This window comes from Megalops cyprinoides, chromosome 4 (assembly GCF_013368585.1).
Source record: "Megalops cyprinoides isolate fMegCyp1 chromosome 4, fMegCyp1.pri, whole genome shotgun sequence".
Lineage (NCBI taxonomy): Eukaryota > Metazoa > Chordata > Actinopteri > Elopiformes > Megalopidae > Megalops > Megalops cyprinoides.
Window position 1 is genome coordinate 25,020,582 of NC_050586.1, and position 24,855 is coordinate 25,045,436.

The 24,855-nt window shown below is 41.0% G+C and overlaps 2 protein-coding genes across 2 annotated transcripts in view; one reads left to right on the plus strand and one right to left on the minus strand.

Annotated features, from left to right (window-relative positions):
• The window catches only part of slc20a2 (solute carrier family 20 member 2), a 40,095-nt gene extending 38,264 nt beyond the window's left edge, over positions 1-1,831 (minus strand). Inside the window, exon 1 of the mRNA XM_036527291.1 lies at positions 1,474-1,831. The gene's annotated coding sequence lies outside the window, so the exon portion shown is untranslated. The remainder of the gene's footprint in view (positions 1-1,473) is intronic.
• Positions 1,832-12,976: 11,145 nt separating this feature from the next.
• mthfd2l (methylenetetrahydrofolate dehydrogenase (NADP+ dependent) 2 like) lies at positions 12,977-23,253 on the plus strand. Its single transcript, XM_036527663.1, has 8 exons — positions 12,977-13,117; positions 13,762-13,946; positions 14,402-14,524; positions 14,828-14,980; positions 15,252-15,359; positions 19,182-19,274; positions 22,058-22,183; positions 23,094-23,253. Exons 1-8 carry the CDS (start codon positions 12,981-12,983, stop codon positions 23,207-23,209), a joined length of 1,041 nt encoding a protein of 346 aa, XP_036383556.1. The 5' UTR covers positions 12,977-12,980; the 3' UTR covers positions 23,210-23,253.
• Positions 23,254-24,855: the final 1,602 nt, after the last annotated feature.

Sequence of the window (24,855 nt, forward strand, 5' to 3'; positions counted from 1 at the left end):
TGCAGCCATGGAACCTAAATGTAGATACTTTTCATCATTCAGAAACCAGACTGTGGGTCAAGTCTTCCATTGTATCACAAAAGCATGGACATAGTCTAATCTCAGTCTGTCCTTAACACTGTGTTACTTTCCAGTTATGCAACATGATGGGTTCAGCAGTGGGTGAGTTTACTGAAATGTTTTGTAATTACTGACAAAGAGACTCGCTTAAATTAGGAGATTCAACTTACGAATGAACACAAGAATCCTGAATAACCTCTAAATTACTCTTCATACGCCGAAACCCCTTTACTATCAGGGCACACTCACGCGTAGGCCTACATCAAACGCACACACACATCAGTCAATCAACAATTACAGACAGATTTTAAGGTTTGACGAATTTAGGTTATTTAGGATTTGTGCTTATAATTTCTTTATGGCAACAAAATATTAGCTGTGGGCTAGTTTACCTGCTACTACCACCAATGGTATAAACTAGAAAGCGAGTTCGAGTACCTCACCGAATCTTGAAAATCTATTTATTTAGCCTAGGACACATAACAGACTGTCGGAGATTCCGCTTGGCTCAGGGTCTTAAATCGAGTGACATCGCTGTCGTCTTGTCGTTTTGCTTATACATTGTAACATGCTGGCGAATACATCTCAGACATTTAGAACTGACGCAGCGAGCTCTAAAAAGACATGCGTGCATAAGCTCGCCTGTGGCTCACAGCATACATAGTTACGTCGCTTAGCTAATGGCCACAGCGCGTAAATGGCTCATTTTAGAAATCGACATCTCGTTTCAACGCCTAATTTCTCCAAATAGCAAAGGAGTCAATGTGAACGATCTAGTAGATCTCGTTGCCTCGTTTTTGTTGTTTAGAACATATGAGTATTCGTGGCTAGCTGCCGGGCCAAACGTCTTTACACACGGACTACCTATAAAGGCATACCAACGAAGAACAACTAGCCTAGCTACACCTCGCATGCCGCTGTCGCTCATGCGCTACTAGTCTAAAATGAACATGTGGGTAGCCAGCTAGTTAGCTATCTAGCGAATACTGTATGATGAACAACGCCAAGGAATGCGTTTAAATACAACCCGTCGTGGGATCAATGTAAACCAATAAGGCAGCGTGGCGAATTAAAAAGCTACATCATTACTCATCTGAGAGCTGAGCAGCCAACTACGTCGATATTTTGATTTGAGTGAAGCGCATTCAATAAATCGAAAAGGTAACAAAGTTGCTCTTTCTACTAGCCTGCTATGTACTGTGCGCTGAGATTCGATCTGGGACCATATCGAAATGAGCTTCCCATTGAAAGGACAATAATCCCTTAAACGGTGTTCGCACATTTCCTATTAAAAAACGTAGACGCTAGCCATAGTACCCGTCATCGCCTGTAACTATTTATTCCTGCCTTTAAATTATACGCAGAGATACTGAGCAGAGAGATGCACTGTAAAGAAGCCATTACTCCACTTACCAATGCGAAAAACGGGACACGGAAAGACGTGATATTCCTCTTCCTTTCACAGAACCTCTCCTGTGGATCTCACCTCGCGTGTCTGAGTGAGACCGCCCAAAATGTCTGATTCGTGCGTGCTCCGAAACGCTCCTTTTAATAAAACAACCGTGTTGTCCTAATGCCGTTTCAATCTGGCGACAGGAGGATCACAAGGCAGGAACGCGTCGTTTACCAGGATGACAGTTTGAAAAAAAAAGAAGAAGGAAGTACGTGTGTATGCCTAGTGGTCACTTCATCAGGGCGTGCATTTAATCCGGAGACGGACCATATTCGTCAGCCTCGTAGGGATGGAACCATTCTTCTGTAGCAACATTTTAGACACACCAAAAATGTAATAATATGGAGACCAAGCCCACGTGGTAAACTGAAATGGGCTCGTGAGGAAGAAAGACCCCACGTAATTATCGGTCTTGCGAGGGCTCAGCAAAGCTATAACACATGATTCTGAGAGTAATTATATTTAAAGGAAAATAGTAATTTATTTAAGTTATTACGGTGAAGCAGAATATAACGCGACACATCCCCGTTCGTGAACAAGCTCTAGCTGTAGTTGCATTAAATAGCCTATACAACTTTTTTACATTTCCTATGGGAAGTCTATAATTGTGTAATATAATACCCACCGTTGATATCTTATAGGTAGTGGTGTTAATTTACAGATTGTTTGTTTAAAATAAACTCATGGTGTTTAAGAGTTTACCTAGTTTAAAAGCACTCCAGCCACGTGCTTGCATAGTGGGCATAAAAAGAAGTTACGTAACTGCGTATAGAGTCAACACGAGAAGGGGTGGGAAGGGCAGACAGTTCTGGCATTTACGCTTGTCCCTCTCACGAAGCGTTTTTTTTTTCACTTGTTCACAATGTCAGCATTAAGGTAATTGATTAATCTTAACCAGAAATAGTGTGGGAAATTAGTCTGTAGAGAAGTTTGAATGCATATCCGAAAATAAGACTGATTGATGCAGTACATTTTTGTATAATTAAATAAATCTGTCCGATAATTTAAACCCTTTTAGCCTCTATGGCGACCATATAGCTTTTCTAAAAAGGCTGGTAAATATGGTCAGATATCTCAACCCGGTAACTACAAACCTGTTGGGGAATCTGTGAACCTTAATACATGTGTCTGAACATTTCACCACATATTGTCCAGTCATCTCCGAATATCCCCGAATAGATGGATAATCGAATTCTAGCCTCTACAGTCACACGAGTGTCACGCAGTTAAACAATGAGTTTTCTAAAGGTAAAACAACAATTATATATATAACAAGTATATATATCACTACCATTCAAACCTGTTCACATTAATTCTTATACATGTACTTCCCCATAAGTCTGATGTAGCATTATAGATAAGTGTGCAAACGAAATACAAGCTGGCATAACACTTATTCATTCTCCATTATTTATTTTTTATTTTTTTATGGTTACAGTGGTGGCCCTGTCAGGAGAAGTGCTCAAGAATGTCTTTCCACTACTGTGAGACAAGAAGTCCATTAGGCAAGCATAAATCCAAAGCTAACAGCTGTAGTTCTCCAAAGCAATCTGGCATCATCAGGACACAAATTGTCACCTGTACAAAAATGACTTTCATGTCCAGGTATAGAGAAGTCTCTTCTGACTTCTTTAATCAACAAAAAAGGCTATTTAGATTTGATCTGAATGATAACTGAAAGATTGTCTAATAGTCCCAAAGGTTAAGCTCATGGTGAGAACTGTGCAAGAGGCTGTTGTCAATGTGTTAAACTGAATGGTATCTCTAAAATATTTCAAATTATGTTCCATAAGATGAGCTCATTTACATATGCAACCCCCCTCCCCCCAAAATATTAACATGAGACTTGACATAGGCAATTTATTATGCTCTTTTTTAATGAAGATAAAAATGATTTCCATTGACTAGTTAAGTTTTACTTTTTATAAAGTGACATTCATTGGAAACAGCATTACATATTGTCCTGAAATTTGGTGCTCTTTATATTTTCCTCTTTAGTGTTTTCTAGATAAAGATACATCAAAATGTCTTCAACTGATCAGTCAAGTTACAGTTGTCTTAATTTCCATGTTTGTAATAAAAGAGTATTTATTGCAAAATATTTTAGCAAAAGCATATTTCAGCTTTTGGTATCCCGTGCTTAATCAAAGCCAAATGTGACTTTGTCACTTGATACATTTGAGACGTCCTATTGACTTGTTTTGATGTTTTTGGCTGCTCCATGTAATAGAAAAAAATGGTTGTTTGAAAAGTAGCATAGCAGAAACTTGCCTGTATAAACTTGTACAACCAGCACTGAGGCTGTATATGTTGTTCATCATCATTTTACTAGTTTAGTCAGGATAGTCCTCTCAGTAAAAGTGTTCCTGTTTTCTAGGGAGTCCTGGGCTCCATACACAGAGAAACAAAGACATAGATCTGGTTAGGCTATAGTCATCAGTTTTACACAAGTTCTAACCAAAATTTCATTCAATTTATAAAACAAATTACTCAGATATACAGCAATAATAACAATACACTTCACAGATTACTGTAACATTGCATGGTGCAAATTTGCTAATGGCTGCGACCCCTGGTGGTAAACATTGTTACTGCGGAACCCTCTTACTCAGTGAATAGGCTATCTCTCTCTCTTCAGGACGTCTTCTTCCTGCCACAGCCAGACAGCAAAAACGTGGTGGAAAGGCACATCTCACAGACTGACACACTCCAACTGCAATAATCCATCAAAAGAATATCATTGCAGTTTAGGCTTCTGTAAATTAATTAAGCATCCATAAATTACTCTTTCAAAATCACTTTTAATGTGCAGAGCTCTCATGACAAGACATTCATCAGAAGTTCAGTGAAGTAAATGAGATTTACAGTACAAAAACTTCAAAAAGGCCCCTTCATTCATTTCAGTATTCTGTCTATATCTCTGCTAAGAGCTTTTGTTGGGTGCCCAAATTTTTCAATTTTTGCATATAATTTAAACATTTATGAAGCAAGCTGAGTAGCTGTGTGAACTGAGGAAGGCTGGCTGGACTAGACTACGCTGTTTCTCAAAATATTACATTACATTACATCATTGGCATTTAGCAGACTCTCTTATCCAGAGCGAATTACATCAATTACAGGTTTTTTTTTTCAATGTTATCTATTCATACAGCTGGATATTTACTGAGGCAATTGTTGGTTAGGTACCTTGCCAAAGGGTACAGCAGCAGTGCCCCTGTGGGGGGATTGAATTGGCAACCTTTCGGTTACAAGTGCTGCTTCTTAACCACTATGCTCCCCTGCTGATGACAATAATATCCTTTTTTACTTTAAAAACTGTACAAGTGCCCTACAAACTAGGTCTCAGATTAGCTGAGCTCACTTACAGAGGGCACACATGCAGGCCACACCATGCATGCTACAATTACATTTCACTCAGGAAGCATAACCTCAGATTAAAACAAAACTGCAGTCTCACACAACCAGAACCACAGCCTTATACAACTCAAACAACAGCCTAATACAACCATAACCACAGCCTTATACAACTCAAACAGCCTATTACAACCAGAACCACAGCGTCATACAACTCAAACAACAGCCTAATATAACCAGAACCACAGCCTCATACAACTCAAACAACAAATTCATTCATACAAAACCAAAGCCTCACATATCTAAAACCTCAGCATCACACAACCAGAACCACAGCCTCACACAACCAGAACCACACCCTTATACAACCAGAACCACAGCCTGACATTAACCAGAACTGCTGTTATAGCCTTTAAAGCTTGATATTAAAACTAAAAGTAGACCATTCAGGTTGCAAGTCAGCTGCTCACTTGGATTTAAATACACTATATTTATTCATTCAGCATATTTACATTTAACAGAAAATTATTGAAATTATTTCCTTGATTATTTGTATTTATCCATAACCCTATCCCTAAACCTAAACTAAACAGTTAAATGTTTTTAACAGAGCAATTTGTATGTGTAAGTGTTTGAAGTTTAGCACAGTTTTGCTGGAACCATGCTTCCATATGTATCTGAAATATAGCACATCAGAATTTTCCATATGGACAAGCAGCTGCTTGTCCTGATGGAGGAACTGGTCTGTACTACAATAGTCGTGTTTTTGAGTTCCGGAGGGACGAGTTTCTCCTGCTTTGGCACATTAAGGGTATGCCTGGCTCTGCCGCCCATGCTGTCAACATAAATCTGCCTGTCAAGTTGCCTGTGTCACGCCCATTTCTCACAAAAGAGTCATAATGGCATGAGCTCTGGATTATACACCCTTATCACCATAACAACCAGACTTTTACATGAAAAAGTATCAAATAATATTATTTATTCTATCATATGTTAGCTGTGTAAGAAAGATTTCTTTATGAATTCATTAATGGTATAATCATTGACAAACTGATACACCTTGTTGTTCTTCTGCGAATATGGGAATTTGTTTGGACCATTATGATGTTTTGACTGTCACAAACTGTACATTGCAAGATGAGTCATAAGTCAAACACATTGATTACTCAATACAACAGAGTCAGTCTGAAGTTTATGGGCTTCTGCTGTTCTCATGAGAATGTCTTGTTTATGGGGCATAAATTTATGTTTGTTTCCCTCATTTCATAAGCAGGCACTTATATACTTTATGTGAATCCAATGTGCATTGTGGTTTGGTATACTACTAAACAATAAGAGACATGCTAATGAATATTGCATTTCTAAACTGCTGGATATATTAAGATGCAAAATGAGCATGTGTTGGTGACACTCCTTGAGGAAGGGTTCAAAGTGAAGATTGTAAGGTAGGTCACTGTTATACAGTGGTACTGGTACTTTTGATAGTCTGATTATGATAACATTATCTAAGACCTTTGGTTTAAGAGAATAATAATAGATGTTTCCAAACTCCTGTTAGTTTTACTATATTTATGAAAGCAATACTGTAACACACCACAGCTTAAATTCCTGTTTTCAGTAGGTTTCTCACAGACCTGAGCAGTGTTGCCACAATGGCTACGTTTAATATTTTCTGAGGAGATGGCAAAGACGCAATGGCACATCAAGTGCAATGGTGTTTATTGTTCCCCAAACTCTGGTGCAGATATAGCAACGTCTACAGTGCAGACATACAAACAAAAATCTGTTAGCCTACTAAACTTTCGCTAATATGCAGAAACACGTACGGAGAGCCAGTCAATCCTCTCATCCAACTACTCCCCTTACTCCTCCCCCCAGGACCGTTCTCACATCCCTTCTCTAGGTGAAGCCCCTTCCACCGGAACCTCCGATCACAGTTACAAGGACGACACAAAAACCCGGAAGATGTGGCTTAAAACATACGTAAGCACATTTAAATCAATTTGTCACTTAAAACAAACCCATTTCACCCTTTCAAGGGCGCAAAAAACCGATAACGTCACCAACACAGCATACTTTTGTCTCGCTACAACCAGTTTCTGCGTACCACGCATGTGCAAGCATACACAGGCATGATAGAGACAGCCTATCAGTTTCGGGTCCTTTCTTCTTAACCTAAAAAGATCCGGAAGGGAGAACAAATGTCCATGTTTAGATGATTAGATAGAGAGAATAATTGTTTGTTTAGACCTGTCCTTTCATGCGATATTCTTGGGTCCGTTTGCTCAGACCTTCTTTTGCGAATTTTTCGAGAGTCCAATTTAACCACAGCGACATCGCAAACTCATCCGTTTTTACTGTATGAGTGAAGGATTCTCACGCAGTCACGAAACCGTGGTAACATTGGACCGAATGGTTCCAGTATGTTTTAATTAGAGTTGCACAGAAATTGACAGACATCTTTGCATGTACATTCATTCGTTTAGCAGATACGCTTATCGAGAGCGAATTAAGAAAAGCTTGCGGATGGATTTCAGGTTTCACAGTAGTCTGAATCACCGTGCAATTTTATTTGCTTATTAAGCAACAGTTGTCAAGAGTTAGAAAAACAACAGCCTTTCATACCAATCACCAATAAAACTAGGTGACCAAGTTACTAGATAAGTGACTGCCATTCGCTACAATATCATTTGGCCACTGAGGTCAGTTATACGCAATATAACAATTAAATTATTGCATGACGGAACCGTTTGTAAACTGGAACTGTAACCAGAGTTACTTCCTGCAAGTTAGTTTAATTTTAGCTGTGTCCTTTCCCTCAAACTGAGCTCGTAATTAATGGGATTGATCGCACTTTGTAATTACCATGTAAAATTTTAGATATAAGCGTTAAAATATCACTGTTAGAGTAATGATTTCCAGCTGTCACAGGTTTAGAGTTTCATGTAGAGTCATGTATGATTTTTGAGTCACATGTGTACCCACTGGACTAGCCAATATTACGGTACTGCACTTCTAACCAGATGATGAAATGTTAATGAAAATGCTACCAATGTACTAGCAGGGTTTAACTTAGAGGGATTTGTACAGTTGGGGTGCTGCTGGAGGCCCACCACAGTCCCCCCTGCCACACCACTGTCCCTTTCCTGGATTGGGCAAACAGCCCTTTGGGAGAGGTAGTCTGCTGTCACATTGTGCCTCCCTGACTTGTGACAAATGTTGAAAAAGAAAAGCTTCGGTGGCAGATACCACCAAATGACTTGAGGGCTCTGCTCCGTTTTTCATTAATATTAAAGCTTTATGATCAGTTTCAAGGTCAAACTAATTTCCTAGGAGACAGTAGCACAAGCTATCCAATGCCCATGCCATAGCCAGGCATTCTTTTTTTCATGATCAAATACCTGGCCTCTCTAGGGAGCAGTGTGTGTGTGTGCACATGCATTCAGTGCTGGAGACACCATCCTCCTGCCATAAAAACTAATCAGGCATGGGAGGCATATGCCACCATCACATTTGTCGACACCTGCAATGTATGCATTCTGGACATTCTGTGTGTGTTAGAGTGTATATTTCATCCTGCTTCCCTGTAGCTTTGTCAGGATCCTATTGATGTAGTGCATGGCTGTGCAGGGCTGCCTCCACGTGGTAGTGTGGTAGAGAGGGGAGAGATTCATAAACAGCTGATTCTTTACCCTCCTTCGATCTGTGCTCAGGGAGGACTTTGGCATGCTCAATCTGGCCACTGATCTGAGATTAGTGTTGTTGAGAGCAGTAGAATGTGAATGAAATGTAAATTGTTGGGATTTTCTGGATTGTTTGCAGGAATCATGCAGCCGGGCCTCTGCCATATTCTGATGAAACAGGAGGACATTCATGTGACTGGGACCCCCCAGGGGGGAGGTAATCAGGTGTGACATTGGCCAGGTGCTCTTTCGGAATGCCTGCCTGCTGTGGAATTCCAGATGGCTGCTGAATGCCCCTGGGTACATGGGGACTGTTTACTATCCAGAGCCTTTTTTAGTCCTGTCTGTGCACAGTGTTTACCCACAGATTTCTCAGTACACAGCATTTATGCACAGATTTCTCTGTTTAGCTCTGTCTCAGAGCATCATGTGACAAAGATCTTCCAATACAGCAAAAGCAGGACATATCACATCTTAGAATCTCTGATATGCTAATCTTTTAACCCTAGACTGGCCAGTTTAGGTCGAGCATTGAAGTGTAACCCTCCAAGGCTAAAGTGTCCCTAAAGTAAGCCCCACCTGCAATAACAACTAATAATAACTCTAAAGCAGTTAGCTCACAGTGTATGCCCACATTCCATTCAATTAACTGATGCATAAAGACACCACCTGTAATCTGCTAAAAGACACATCATGAATTGTGGGCCATCCCACAGCCACCTTTCCCCCTGAAGGCAACCCCCCCCCCCCCAAATCCCTCGAGAATTAAGTATAATTACATGGTTAACATTCTAGCATTCATAAATAAGGTATCACATGATAAGCAGGAAGGCTGACACTTTGTGCATGAACTCCTAGTGCTGCCCAACCTTCATGCACCTAATCTTAGCTGGCCAACACTGAAACTGGGCTCTGAAACTGATTGGGCTCTGGAAATTTGACCCTACAAACACTGGGTCAAACACACTATCAACAGTAAACCCACCATCCGTGGGTCCCTCTCCTCCCACAGAGGAACTGCTGGGTCAGTGGGTTCCCACCTCCAGATCTCCTGTCTCCTGTCAACAGGCCAGCCACTCCATCCCCCAGTTACAGCTCCCCAGTGTCACATACACTTGCCTTCACTGAACAAAATAATTGCTTACTGTTACTGTTCAGGCCACTCCCACCACTGCACACTGAATACCACTTTCCTAGCTCTTCTGGCTCCAGCTCACTGTCAAGCAATCTCCCTCTGAACTCCATCATTGCCGGGTTTCTTTGGTTTGGCTCGTGGTGCTTGTCTCTGACCCCACTCCAGTGACCACACACAACACTGTTTATTGCTTTGCTAATTTAAATTATGGAGGCATGAATCTGAACAGGGCAGAAGATATGTTTTCATTAAATTCATCTACACCGCACCCAATTTTCCCATGAATGCACCGGACAACAGTGCAGTACATTGAAGTTATAAGTTCAAATCCATGTCATACAAGGAATTTTATGTGTACAATTGCAACAAAGTAAATGAACCAATTAATGAAAAAAAACTGTTAAATTAACAGTGCTGTCACAGTCTTACCTTTGTTTTCTCCACATGAAATGTTCACATCAAACACATCAACCCAAACTCTGGTATAACCAAACATATTTAATGTAACCCAACTGATCTGTTAGAATTAAAAATATTTCATGCAAAATACACAAAGGCACTCTAATGTTACAACATTAAATAATGTTATGTAATTACATAATTACTGCTGGTGAGTGGCCTTTACTTAAATTTGGAGTTAATCAGGAAAAATGATGAGAAACAGGCTCAGGATTATTATCAGTATAAGGGTCAGTCCTCTGCCTGTTCTATTTCCCACTGCTTACTGGTAAATACAGAGTAGGAAAGGAACAGCTTTGGTCATGTTTAGACATAACATACTGTTTATGATATGAGGTTATAGTTGTTCAGTTCTAGTTATGCATTCCCAGTGACTTCATTAACAAAGTAGTTTCCTGCATTCCCTAACCGTGCTTCCTACCATGCCATAAAGGTCTTTATCCAAGGAAACAAACATTTAAAAAATGTTAATGAGATTAGTTAATAACCTGCTTTCCTTTTCCAAATCTTGATTTTAGGGCTTACGTTGAACAGGGTTCTGATTATTGCACAGGAATGTTCAAGGTTACAGGCAGTGTGTGCAAACTTTATCCATAAGCAGAGAAGAAAGTCAGATATGTCACTTCCAATCACATACCCATGTTTCATTATACTCAATGGACACTTTTTAATACTATGACTGTAGAACTTTGTCCTGTTTCTGTGCAGCGAGGAGCACAGGCAGATAAAATCACCAATAAAGAGTAACCACAGCAGAGAAACCCAAACCCAATCTGTAATATTTCTCTTACGTGTTTTGATATTGCTGGATGGAGCAGGATATAGGTTCATGAAAGGTGCCATGCATTCACAACTTTTTTTCTGATAGAAAATCTAGGAGAATGCTGACAAGACAAGGATGCACAGAGCACAGTCTGACCACATAAATCTGGCAGCACACTATATCCCTGTCTGTCAGAGCCTGAAAGAGTGGCATTATTCATTAACAGAATTCTGTTGGTATTGTTTCAGCTTTTTTGCTGTTGTTGTTTGTTTTTTCCTGGTTGATTTCTTGTTCTACATTCTCTTGGTTGTTGTTCTGACAACAAGTACTCTGTATGTTAGGCTGATAAAGAGATAAAAGCACGGCAACCATTATTAAATCAAAGCACACTAAAGATAAATGTCCAAGGTCATCAGACAGATCAACAGATACTATTTACACCTTACCCCCTAATTAACTATGAACATACAATTTAACAAAAGAAATGTATTGGTCTGCTTTGTAGATTTTTAAAAGGAAATTTTGCACAAGTTGGCTTGGTGGATTTCTATTTACACTCATCTAATGTGATGTAAGAGATAAAGAGTATAATGTGATAAAAAACCAATAAAGTGCAAAACCAAAAGTGCCAAAAGTACACTATTATAATAAAGTCATAACACACAGGTGTAGTAAAAACTGGCAGCCAAAGGAGTGCTCTTCACTGAAGGATATGCATTTAGACAGAACTGCAAAACCGTGACAGTGTTGAGAGTCTAATACTGTTCAGTATTTATGCCTAGTATTTATGCCTATTAATTGACTAGTAACAACATAAATGAGTAGTGTGCAGCTGCTGGCCTCACTTTTTACAATACTCTAAATGCTCTTTCTCCATGCAGATGATATGGTCTTCCTGCCCTTCACAGACAAGGGGTGCGGCAGATAATGGCTCTGTTATAGCAGAACAGTCGTAAATTGACACTGACAGGGAATCTGGATAAGACTAGAATTATGATATTCCAGAGGACATCCTAATCTCAGTTAAACAGGAACTGCTTTATTACAGGCCACAGTGGTTCAGGTCTGCATCAGCTACAACTACCTGGGTCTATCAGTCAGTCCACCAGGGAGCCTCTGCCTGGCTGTGAGGCAAAAAGGGCCTTATCTGCCCAGTTGTTAAAAAACTGGATTTGGCAAAACCAACTTAAAACAATTTAAAAAATAAATCTGTCTCAAAATGTTGAACTTTGTAACAATCCCACTCTTCCTGAATTGGGTCAGGTCCCTCTCATATCTAAACAAAATATCAGCTAATTTTTTTGGTCCCATTTAACCCTAATATTTTATATAACAGAAAGTCTGATTAAATAACATCAGAACACCTCCCCAGAACAGTAAAGAACCAGCCAAAAGAACCAGTAACCTCCTGACCACCACCACCACCACCACCACCAAAGCACACACACACACACACACAAAGGGAGCTAATCCGTTATATTTTCGGTAAGCTTCAATGCCTCCTGCTGGATGCATAAGGAACCTTTCTTACCATTTCCACAATCATAAGAATTATAGATAAGGAAACTGTTTTACTAACCGTTTCTGCGCAAACACAGAATCAAACACACTCAACCACACGCACACCGACGTACGCTGACCACATGGGCGGTCGAGTTCTTGGTGATTGATATTGATATATAACTGAGGAACACTAAAAAGCGAGCATTGGGGGAATACTTATAATCACTATGAACCCTTGAATTAGGGCATTAGGGCATACAAGGACGTGGATGTACGGTATGCCAGATGCAGGAGAAAGACGACCTGCAGTCTAATTTAAAAGACCTCAATTTAGGCATAATGTTAAGGTTATGAGAGAAATGTATAAATGCATAAAAGACGCTCGACCCCGTGCAATAAAACTGTACAGATTGTCGTATCTGGGCTCATGGAAATCTAATACAAGATCATCAGCACCGTCTAGAATGACCACCCCGCTCCGTTATTGCAGCACGTCTCGCTACCAAAGATGAATATCTATGGTGTACCTCCGCGTATTCCACTCCCTCCTCCTCTGTGGGACTGCTAAACATGGCGGCCTCTGTCACACCGCTATGCTCCTCCTTCAAATTATACCGCGGTATCCTGGAGCCCTGCTGTCGAGCCAAAATTAGGACTTTCAGGAAGTGCGGGACCCATCGGAGACATTTCCATTCAACAGAACCGAGGTGAAAAATAACAGTTATTAGCTGCCAGATGCATATTTATCAGAGAGATGCACGGGACCTGCGGGAAAGCACGGTCACCGGTGACACTGGAAAGATGTCCGTCACGTGTCAGTAGTTTTAGTGTAGTATGGCAGGACAGGTGCACCAAAGTAGAGTTAACATCATCTGGTTATTTATTTTATATAAATACAATGCGCTATACAAATGCCCTATTTTTCGTGTGTTTGGTGTCCCCATAACTGAAGCATGTAGGGGTTTAACTATGGTAGCTAGCTATAGTAACTGTCTAACATCGAGCAAACGGGCTTCTCCGGACACTAACAGCGAGGGTCATATACAGCTGCTAGCTGGGCTGAACGGATAGCGAGATAGCTAGCTAGACAGAGCACATCAGTAGTATTAACCACATGTATTAGGTGATGCATAAGCCGGTCAAACTATTGCTACGCTGTGTGAGAATGCTTTTCTTGGAAACTATGTTTCTTAATATCTTGGGTAAATGTGTTACATTACTTGGCTCATTTTCCAATGTTGTGTTCTTAGGGTATAGCAATTCGTACCAAATCGTCACCCAGTCCATGATTCCCCTTGGCAGTTCCTTTGGTGTCTGTACAGTTAAATACCGTTTGTATCTTGCTGTTCAGTCATGCTGCTACAGTAATCTCAGGAACAGAACTGGCGCGACAGATCCACAGAGAAATAGTGCGCGATGTGGAGGACTGGGTTTCCCAGGGCAACAAGCGACCGCATCTTAGTGTCATCAGGGTGGGTGACGACCCAGCCAGCCGCACCTACGTCAGGAACAAAACCAAGGCTGCAACAGCACTGGGTGAGTTAGGGTCAGCTCACAGCACAAATACCATTCTATTACAAATACACACACACACATAACTATATAAATGTATATTTCATACCCTCTCTCACGCATACACACATTTACACACACAAACACATTCTCTCACATGCACATATTCTCTCAAAGACACACAAACACACTTTGTCTTACATAAACACATGTAAATACACACACATTCTCATAGGCACGCATTCACACACACATTTTCTGATACACATGCATGTACATACATACATATACGCACATTGTGTGTGCACTAAGTTCACATGTGGCTGTGATCTGCGGTCATTTGTGATGTTGCTCTGTGGTTGTGCGTAACACACTTTTGGGACCATGCAGTGTGATTATGTGTGATTGCACTATGTGACGATGTGTGACCATGCTCTGTGTAACTGTGGTGGTTGTGGTTGATGATGGATGTTCCACAGGTATTTCTAGTGAGACGCTGGTGCGGCCCAGCTCTGTGTCACAGGAAGAGCTGCTGGAGATGATAGACATTCTGAACCGAGACTGGAGGGTCAGTGGCTTGCTGGTACAACTTCCTCTACCAGGTAAAGTTTGCCCCTCCACATCCACCTCCTCCCCAGGTTTTTGTAATTTTGTAATTTGTGTTATTGGCAGAAAGCAGATATTTTTATGGGGTCTCACTGATCTTAAAATGCAGGTGCCCTGAACTTTATGGCACATGGTTTGGCCAGCAGAGTTAAAGAGTTTTAGAGTTTTCAGGGTTTTAGAGGATTTTTTAGTGATGGAAAGACAGCCCCGCCCCTTTCCTAGGTGATTGACAGTTCTGGCCACTTACCACCTCCCTTTCAACCTGTTTGTTAGTTCTAACTTTTTCTTATTCTTTATAGAGCACATTAATGAGCGAGCTGTGTGCAATGCTATTGCACCTGAGAAAGATGTAGACGGGTTCCACATTGTCAACATCGGGAAGCTGTGCCTTGACCAGAGATCTATGGTGCCTGCCACACCTGCTGCTGTGTGGGAGATAATCAGGAGAACAGGTGACAGCAGCTAGCAGTCTTTATTAACACAGATTAGAGAAATTGCTTGGTGGTGTTACTAGGAACACCAGGTCAACCATCTGTCAATGATTTGGAATTCATTCCATCATCAGTAGAAAGAGGCTGCCTACTGATGTTCCTTGTGATGACCACCAGGTGGCATTGGTAAACCACTCTGATTGTTCCTATAAGGCTGTATTTCATAGTAGCTGAATGTGATGGGTAGGAACTGTGCTTGGTAAAACAGGATGCCCATATGTGTCTCTCTCAGGGATCCAAACTGTGGGGAGGAATGTGGTCGTCGCTGGGCGTTCCAAAAATGTCGGGATGCCGATTGCTATGCTTCTGCACACGGACAGGCAACATGAACGCCCAGGGGGTGAGAGAGAGAGAGTCTGCGTATATGTGTGTAGGTGTGTGTGTGCGTATATGTATGCGCACACACAAGAGAGAAAGACAGAGAAAGAGAGAGTTTGTGTCTGATTGTGAGAGAGAGTGTGACGGTGTGTCTAATTGTATGGGTTTGTGCTTGCTTGTATGTATGTGTGAGAGTGAGAAAGAGTGTGAATGTCCTATAGTGTAGCAGGGGTGTAGACCCCATTGGAATAAGTCAGGAGTGGCAGGGGTGTATAAACATTGGGTTAATTAGGGATTGGCAGTGATATATACCATTACCATATTATGGTAAGTAGGGGGTGGCAAGGGTATATACTCATTAGGGTAACTGAGGAGTGGCCAGGATATATACCCATTGGAGTAAGTCGGGAGTGGCAGGGGCGTATACACATTGGGTTAAGTAGGGTGTGGCAGGGATTTACACATTTTGTATTACTTTTTTGAACTTGGGTGTTGTTTTCATTGTGTTTTGTAAGAACCATAACCTTGCTTCCTGTTCCTTTCCCTGTAAGTTGTGGGTGGAGCCCTGAGCTAGTCATTAGTATGAGATACTGGAGGTGTAGGTGTCATACATTAGGGATACAGTTAGAACAGGATTGCTACTGAAATGAAGAATAGCATGATCTGTCAGTTGTGTGACTGTAGCGACATGCATATGTATCCATGCCAGGGCATTGTCGGAAATCAAGCCTCTTGCAAAACGTGTGAATGATGAAATGAAGCTTAGTGAAGAAGACGTGGGGGCTGAGCAGGACCTGGCCTGTTCTTACGAGCCAGCCCTCCCGTGCTGTGCCCCTGTCTATATATGGCTGTGCAGGAAATGATCCCATAACTGAAAAGAAAAATATTTATACCATTTACCAAAGTGTGTACTTTCCGGAGACGCACACAATCGCTGGATTACAAAGGAAGTGAAGGGCGTATGTTGGCAGAGAGCTTCATGACAATAAGGATGCGGATGTTTAGAATGTGGGGCACGTGTCACTGACATGATGAAATAACGCCTCTGTGCTGTCAGACATCACATTTCTGTGGTTAATTGGGAGTTAAGAATTTGAAGTATTTGTCTGGAAGAAAAAACACTGAAGCATATTTGAATTTATATGCCTCAACGGGATGTGGAGGGAAAGTGGAGTAAGGGGAAAATGCAATGGAGAATCATAGAGATTTTCTGGGGAGGTGTCACAGGGAACTTCAACCTGATCATATACATTTTTCTCATTGCATAGTATTTTCCGTATTAGTAGTATTTTTTTCCCATTAGGGTATTATCACTGCATATTTCAGCATGTTATGACAAAAGTGCAAGGGTCATGCTCAAGCAACAGAAGGCTAAAGGGCCTGGCTGTGGAAGACCATGCCCTAAATGGTGTAGCCACAGAAGACTGTGCTAGAGTCTTGCATTTCTCTCATGCCCATGTATTTATTGAAATTTTTAGCATGAAATGGAGGTGCCAGAATGCTTAGCGGAGTGCTTTATGCCAGTGCTCCTGTAGAGATGCCCCAAAAGACTTGTATCACATAACACCCCCACACTGCAGCTCACTTCAGCATGTCACACAGCGTCATTCAAGTGCAAAGTGCAGGTAATGTAACTTATAAATTCAAATTCAAACAAGCTTTTTGGCATGACCAGACAGATGTGCAGGATTAGCAAAGCAATTATAATATAAATATAATATAATATGTATAATATTATATATAATATTATATGTAATATATAATATTATATATATATATAGTTATTATAATATAATATATTATATTATAATATAATATATAATATAATATAATTTTTAAACAAGTCGATTGTTAACCTCTCTTCACCTCCACTGAGAAAGACACACAGAATGCCACAAATGGACACACTGCAGCCATGCAGAGAGCTGCTGCCCTGCAGCCTGGTGGGAGCTTGTGCTGTTTTGATTCCATTATGTGAAAAAAGGAAAAATTGACCCCCACCTGAAGATGGGGAAATTAAAAACAGTGTGTTTGGAGCATATCTGAAATCGGTGCGAGTGTGTGATGCAGCGCAGAGTGGGACTGAGGTTCGTGCTGATTGGGAGCATGCCCCCTACAGCTGAGTACCACCTGTATGTAGGACCCGTAAACAGACCAGACCACATCTTTGACCTGTTAGCTGTAAACACAGGCAATATCCATATTTAAATGTGCAGTATGCTGCACATTAGCAAAGCTAGACTAAATCAGTTGATTGCTAGTTAGCCCAACTGGTGAAAAATAACCTCCATTCATGTCCCATTTCGAAGTGAAGCTCAAGGCAGATGTAATTGTCTGTGGGTGGCAGTGGGGTTTTGGAACTGCATTGGAACCAGGCACTTGTATCATGGGATGCTCTCCTTGTGCTTTTGAACAGTGCACTTCATCCACAGTCTCCCAGTAAATACCAGGCTGTAAAAATTGATGGCATGTAAACAATGTAAGCTATGGCACGCTGTGCTCCCTAGATTTGACTCACTGGCACTGAGGATCAAACACGCATACAGTACACCTGTACACATTTCTGCAATACCAAGACCATGTTTGTGATATTTGTGGACGTGTAATGATTGGTCATGCGCTGGTATCTTTGTTTGTGCCTGTTACAGTATGGAGAGTCTGCATTGTCAGTTTTGGAGTTCAGCTGATCCAGCAATTACTGAGAAGAGTTTCTTCTTTTTTAACTTTTTCATGTTGAATTGGAAATAGCAGCAGTTATGCTGGTACATGTGGTATCCTGTAAAAGGTTCAGTTTTTCAATGTGGCGTGAAAGCAGATTAATAGTTTTTATTGCATGCAGGTGTTGCTGATACTGTTACTGAAGAGTAGGAAGAGACACAATTGACATCAAGTAATTACATAGAAACTGCGGGTGTTGTACTGAGTGGGCAACAGCCCTTGAGATGCTCTGCAAGAAATATGCCTGTCCAAACAAGTCCAAAAAGCAGCTGCCACGTACAGAGTGCTGTGCTGTGAAGTAAGTGCCAGGAACTGCCCTGCGTGCCTTCCTGTTCATCAAAGCCCTTGGCCCATCTCGCAGGGGGTGATACAGAGAACACACAGGATCAGGTTAAATTTGAACATTTGCCATTAGCTTATCTTAGCACAATGACTTTCATAGTCGAATATCACTTATTTATACAGATGAATGTTTCTTTACTTTGCTAAGTTCCGTCGGATTTATAAGCACAGGTAGCTTACTGGTAACCCACCACTGAAACTCTGAAACTTCCGTTTGGTTGATGTCAGCTGGGGATCATTTTACTGTAGAAATGTTTCATGTTGAAATACTTCAGGTGGAGAACACCAGTGTTGACTCTTGCGTTTGATCATTGCTTTTAGTGGTAATGTAAATGGTTTTACATTTTGTTGTGTAATTTCAAAACCTTTGCATTGTTCAGTTCAGTTTCAACATTGTCCTCACAGTCAGTAAGTTGTGAGATCAGCCTTGCAGTGATGGACCACTTTGAAGTGGCATTGTACTTTATTCTGTGTGTTTAGTGGTGATATCTCACTTCACTCTGAGTATTTAGTAGGGATATTGCACTTTCGTCTGTGTATTTAGTGGGGATACTTGTTGGATTTCCAAGTGGACCAAAGTTGAGAGGCTGGATCCTGGTTTAATGACTCCCTACAAGGATAGTGCATCCGTTTCTGAAGGCCTGGCTCCATTATGAAGGCCTGGTTATGTTGGCTGTGTGTCCTCAGCCAATAAGAAGAGCTGTGAATTGCACATGATGGGGCTGGTGCTGCATTAAGTCTTGTCTGGTTTTTCTGAGATTTAAACCACTGCTGTCGTCTACAGGTGATGCTACTGTGACCATTGCGCACCGGTGTACCCCCAAGGAGCAGCTTAAAGAGCTCACCTGCCTCGCTGACATTGTCATCGCTGCTGCCGGTAATTGTCAACCGTCCAGTGGGTTATTGATAAAGCATTACTTATCTATACAGTGTTCCATTAAGGCATCTCCATAAAGCATTAATGAGACAAGCTGGATCATACACTAGCATAAGATACCCCACTACACATAGCAGAAAATTAGCTTCTGCACTTTATTTCCACTCACCCCTTATAACCACTGTATATGTTATAACTGCTCTAGCTCATGCTATGCAATGCTATAACCGCTGCAGCACCTGTTGTATATCACGTTATAACCACCTTCACTCCCGCTATATGTAATGTTATAACTGCTGTAGCTTATGCTGTATATAATGTTCTGACTGCTCTAACTCATGCTGTGTATAAACCAAACTACCCAAACTCATGATGTGTATTATAGCCCTCTTTGTTACACTATGCTGTATTAAATCAAATGAACATCTACAATATATCACTTATTTCAGTTGGCTGTGATTTTAATCGCTATATGGACAGAAGGTTTTTATTTTGCCAGTTTTTTAAAAATATTTGGAAAGATTTGAAAAGGTACACCAACAAATATACGGAGAATGAGCCATACTAGAGTGCCCTTAGATAGACAGGAAAGGCCCAGGAGAAGTCCTCTAAAGTTATCAGATGGCTTAACAAGACTGCAACCACACCGAAATACCTAGAAGAATGTACACACACTTTCACACATGAACATACTGACAGTACATGATGAATGTACACACCCTTGCACACACAAAAAGAGAGAGTACATGATGAATTAAAATAAAGATTTACTGAAGGAGTGTGTGCTAAATAGATGGAATTTCCTAACCAGGTCTGAGGTGCGAAACTTAACAAATTAAGAACTGTTTCACGGGCAGTGCTGCATGGTGTGGCTTTGCCCTGGTGTGTGTGTGCAGTTCGTCATGTGAATAGATATAATATATAGAAATATAACACTATGTATATCTGCAGTAAGTGTGTTAAAACGGGGGCTGTTTGGAACATGGTATTCATTGAGTATTTTATCAGATTTATTTATAGTGTTCAAAAGGTTTTGCTTAATATCATTTTGAACTGTTACCTTTGCTGCAATAGACAACACTGAAATGTAATGAATCAATACTTAAATTCTGTCAATGCAATAGAAAGTGGTTTTCATGGAGACAGAACTGTTTATGTGTTGCCCTGTTATTTGTTGATATTTAAATCACTGACACTGGCTGCCTGTGCCTCTGTTCCTCTCTGCCCTTTGCTCTCTGCCTGTGTCTGTGCTTTCTGAAACTGAAGACATGGAGGCTGCTTCATTATACTACGTTATGCAGTGCGGTAGATCTCACTCATTGGGATGGGAAGTGTGCTGTCTTTGCAGTTCCCAGCCAGCAGCTGTACAACCCTGCAACTCTTCTGCCTGTTGGCTGATACTAAGCAGGGTTGGGCTTGGTTAGTACTTGGAACACAATCCATCTGGGATGAACCAGGTTGCTGCCGGAAGTATTGTTGGTGGGCCAGCAGAGGTCAGTCCTTCTGCATGGACCTTCTGGGGACAATTTGCTGTAGGAGACTGTCTGTTGGATGAGATATTGAACTGAGGTCCTGACTCTGTGGACATGAAAAATCCCATGGCACTTCTCACAAAGAGCAGGGGGTCACCTGGAGCACTGGCTAAATTCCCAAAATTGATGTGTGATGTGTGGTGTGTGTTCTGGCATAAAATAGCTGCTGTGTACCACACAGGTGGGTCTACACATTAGTGGTGGTTGAGATGAGTCTTTCCTTCACTGTAAAGCACTTTGACAAACTAAAGAGGTTGAAAGGCACTACATAAATGTAATCCGTTATTGTTATTACCATGGTGCTTTTTGCACAGGTGGCCAGTGACACACCTTAAACAGCACACAGCTGCCACTTTTAACTTACTGAGTGATACATGGGGTCCAGGGCATCGTATGCATTCTTTGGATAATCATTCAAATAATGATGGAGCAATCTGTGTGTACAATGTAACTGTTGAATAGACCTAACTGCAGCCAGTTGACCTAGAAGTTCAAAGGATGGCAACTAATGAGTCCATTTTAGATGGGCTGTTTGTGCTCCAGCCAGCCATTGCTGCTTATTTATGTGTAATGAAGAAGTATAACATAAACATTTAATTTGTTCACTAATAAAGGGAATCATATTAAACACCTCCAGATCCAGGCTTACTGTGTCTGAGATGCAGTGAGGTTGATAGCATTAAAAACTTGGAAAGTGAATCTAGTTGATAAATTCACATCTTTTAAGTCCTGAGCTTGGATTATGGATCTTTGACTTAGGTTTTCATCTGCTAATTTTGCTATTCATTCTGTACAGTTAATGAACGACTTCTTGTATGCTTTTCAGCTTGAGTTGTACTGTACAGTGAGTGAGCAGTGCTATTTGGTTAATACACTGCTTTTATTGTTTGTATTTTTGTTAGTCTGTGTAATTGGACGAAACTCCCACAGCCCCTCTTGGCTGTTCATTTTTTGTAGAAGAGATGTTAAATCTCAGTCAGACTTGTTGGTAAAACAAAGGAAAAATAAATGAACATTAAGGTTGTGATTTACAGTCATTAGTCGTTTCATTTTTAACCCGTACATCAAATTTACTCCATAGTCCAGATAAACACAAGATATGTTCACTACGCTGCATCAGATTTGTTCCATTGTTGCTCTGGTCTGTGTTTTTTTCCTTAATTTTCTTATGTGCGAAAAGGGGCATACATAGATTGGTACCTCTGTTGGTGATGAGCTGCAGTGACACAATGTGTGTCCGTCACTCCCCAGGGGTTCCTGGCCTGATAACAGCAGACATGGTGAAGCAGGGGGCCGCAGTCATTGACGTCGGCATCAATCGCGTCCAGGACCCTAAAACTGGAAAGGTCAGGCTCATTGGGGACGTAGACTTTGAAGGTAAATTTCATTTTTAACAAAGCTTTCTCTAGTGGGTAAATAAATATTAGTTCCTGTCCAAAAATGTTAATGTATTTCCACAACTAAATTAAAAGGCCATGAAAACTAGTGACCAAAATTGAATGTCATTTCAGTCCATAATGATTACTGCTCTGACCACTGCTGTACACTGCCCCCTGCTGACCACAGCTCCACAATGCTGCTCTGACCACTGCTCCACACTGATGCTCTGACCTCTCGTGCCACTGTGTCGACATGCTAATCCTGTGCGTGTGTTCACTGAATTAACACTGAATGAATAAGTGTTGTCACGGCGACTGCTGCTTTACTTGTTACTAAGCATCTGTGGAATGCCCGTTAGCAGCACATGCTAAGCCCTCGGAATTTGAAGTGGACGGAGGTGCAAAGTGTGTGGGCTAATCCTGTGTGCACAAGGATATTCAAGACGGAAGTATTTGGAAAAAAACAGAGATTACCTACACTGTCATCAGTCAACTAGAGACAACAAGTACAATGTATGATGTTATTATCCAGGAAAAGAAAACTGAATATGTTTTGATTGCTAGGAGCAGCAGTGTGGAGCAGTGGTCAGAACAGCAGCGTGTAGCAGTGGTCAGAGCTGCGGTGTAGAACAGTGGTCAGGGCAGGACAGGGCTGTTGTATGTTTCAGTATTTTACTTCTATCATAAATGTGTGTGATGAGTTGGGACCAGCTAGTCATTGGTTAAACAGTGGCAGGAAACTGGAGCTGTAGTTTTAATATTATTACCAGCTACACTGTATGGTATGGCAGTATAAGCCCAAATATGGTCATATTTCCTTGTGCTCTTAGAAGTGAATCATGTTCTGTGAATCTGTCCTTGATTGACAGATGTAATGACCCATCATTGTGGCCCATTTTTTCCTCCAGAGGTGAGAATGAAGGCGGGATTCATCACTCCAGTTCCTGGGGGAGTGGGGCCCATGACAGTCGCCATGTTAATGAGGAATACAGTGACTGCAGCCAGAAATGCACTCACACACTAAAGACACACACACCATCATACATACTGAGCACACAGACACATTGTACACACATTAAACACATTGGACACACTGAAGACGCCCCCGCACACAGTAACTGCGCACATACTGAACACACACACACTCACACACAATGAAGCCATATATACTCACGCAGACTGAGCACACATTCATGCACACTGAACACACACTAACTCACATGGAACACGCACTCAGACACATGGAACTTCCGCACCCAGTGAACACAATCACATGCACTCACACACACTGAACACACACAGCCTGAAAGGCTAAATAAACACACATGCTCGAAATCACTGAATGCACTCACTCACATGCACGTGCTCACACACACACACACACACACACACACACACACACACACACACATGTTCTGAAATCATTCACAAACACACACACAGTCTCTCTCTCTCTGAGTGCATTCAGGCACACACACACACACAGTCTCTCTCTCTCTTTCTCTCTGAATGCATCCAGACACACACACACTCACACACACACACACACACACAGAATGTGCTCATACACATAAACATTTTAACACTGATGATGTACCTGTTGGTGCATGACAGACTCATTTAAACCACCGCCAGACAGAGTTGCTGTTTTATCCAAAATGATATCTGCAAATTCCAGCTGTGTTTTCAGTGTTAGAATATGACCTGGACAGAGTGTAAAGAGGTGATACATCCCATGCATTTCTGGAAATGGATGTTTATGCATGATGAATGTTTATGAAAGCAAGCATGTATATTTTTTTGTTATATTCTAACTGCTAGATAGCAGAATTTGAATATTCAGTGGGGTTTCCAACCAAAAACAGGATTTCTGCAATCAAAAGCTGGGATCCAGGTCAGACTGAAGTGCTATGTGCCATGCCTCTTTATACTGGTCAGATGGTGTAATAGTAATAAGGTTTATTTATCTAGATAATGATCAGATAGTCTGATCAGACATTGATGAGCATTAAAACCTTTAAAACATGCACTGTCAGCATAGCAAGTATACGATAGCAGTATGTATCCAATCATTCCTGAACAGCGAATGCTGCTCACTTCCAAACCTGCAGGTAAAAGTAGGTGAGGTCTGTTATTAGCAACTTCAGCAATCCAGATGCTCACACACAAATGCAGGTACACATGGAAACACACAGGCATGCACAATAATATACACACATGCACAAATCCTGATATATATAGAAACACACACAGAGGTAGACACATGGAGGCACAAAATCATAACACATCTGAACAGGCTGCTCCTCACTTTTCTTTATTTATGTATGGTTTTTTAAGTTTATTTATTTATTTAATTTTTAATTTTATTATTTTTTTGTTCATTTTATATAACTATTTATTTATAGTTTCATTTATTGTATTATTTATTGTTTTATTTAATATTTGTTTATTTAATTGAGAGTTTAGGTATTTTTCTACTGTAAAATATTGTTTAGTTACTGTGGCTCATTCATATCTGACTCTTGGTTGTTTTGGATGATGCGTGGCAGGGTGTGTGGTGTGTGTGTGTGTGTGTGTGTGTGTGTGGGGGGGGGGGGGGGGGGCACAGCACTGTGGAGGAAAGAAAATAAAGCATCTTTTTTCAACCCTGTGGGTTTCACCTAAATCTAC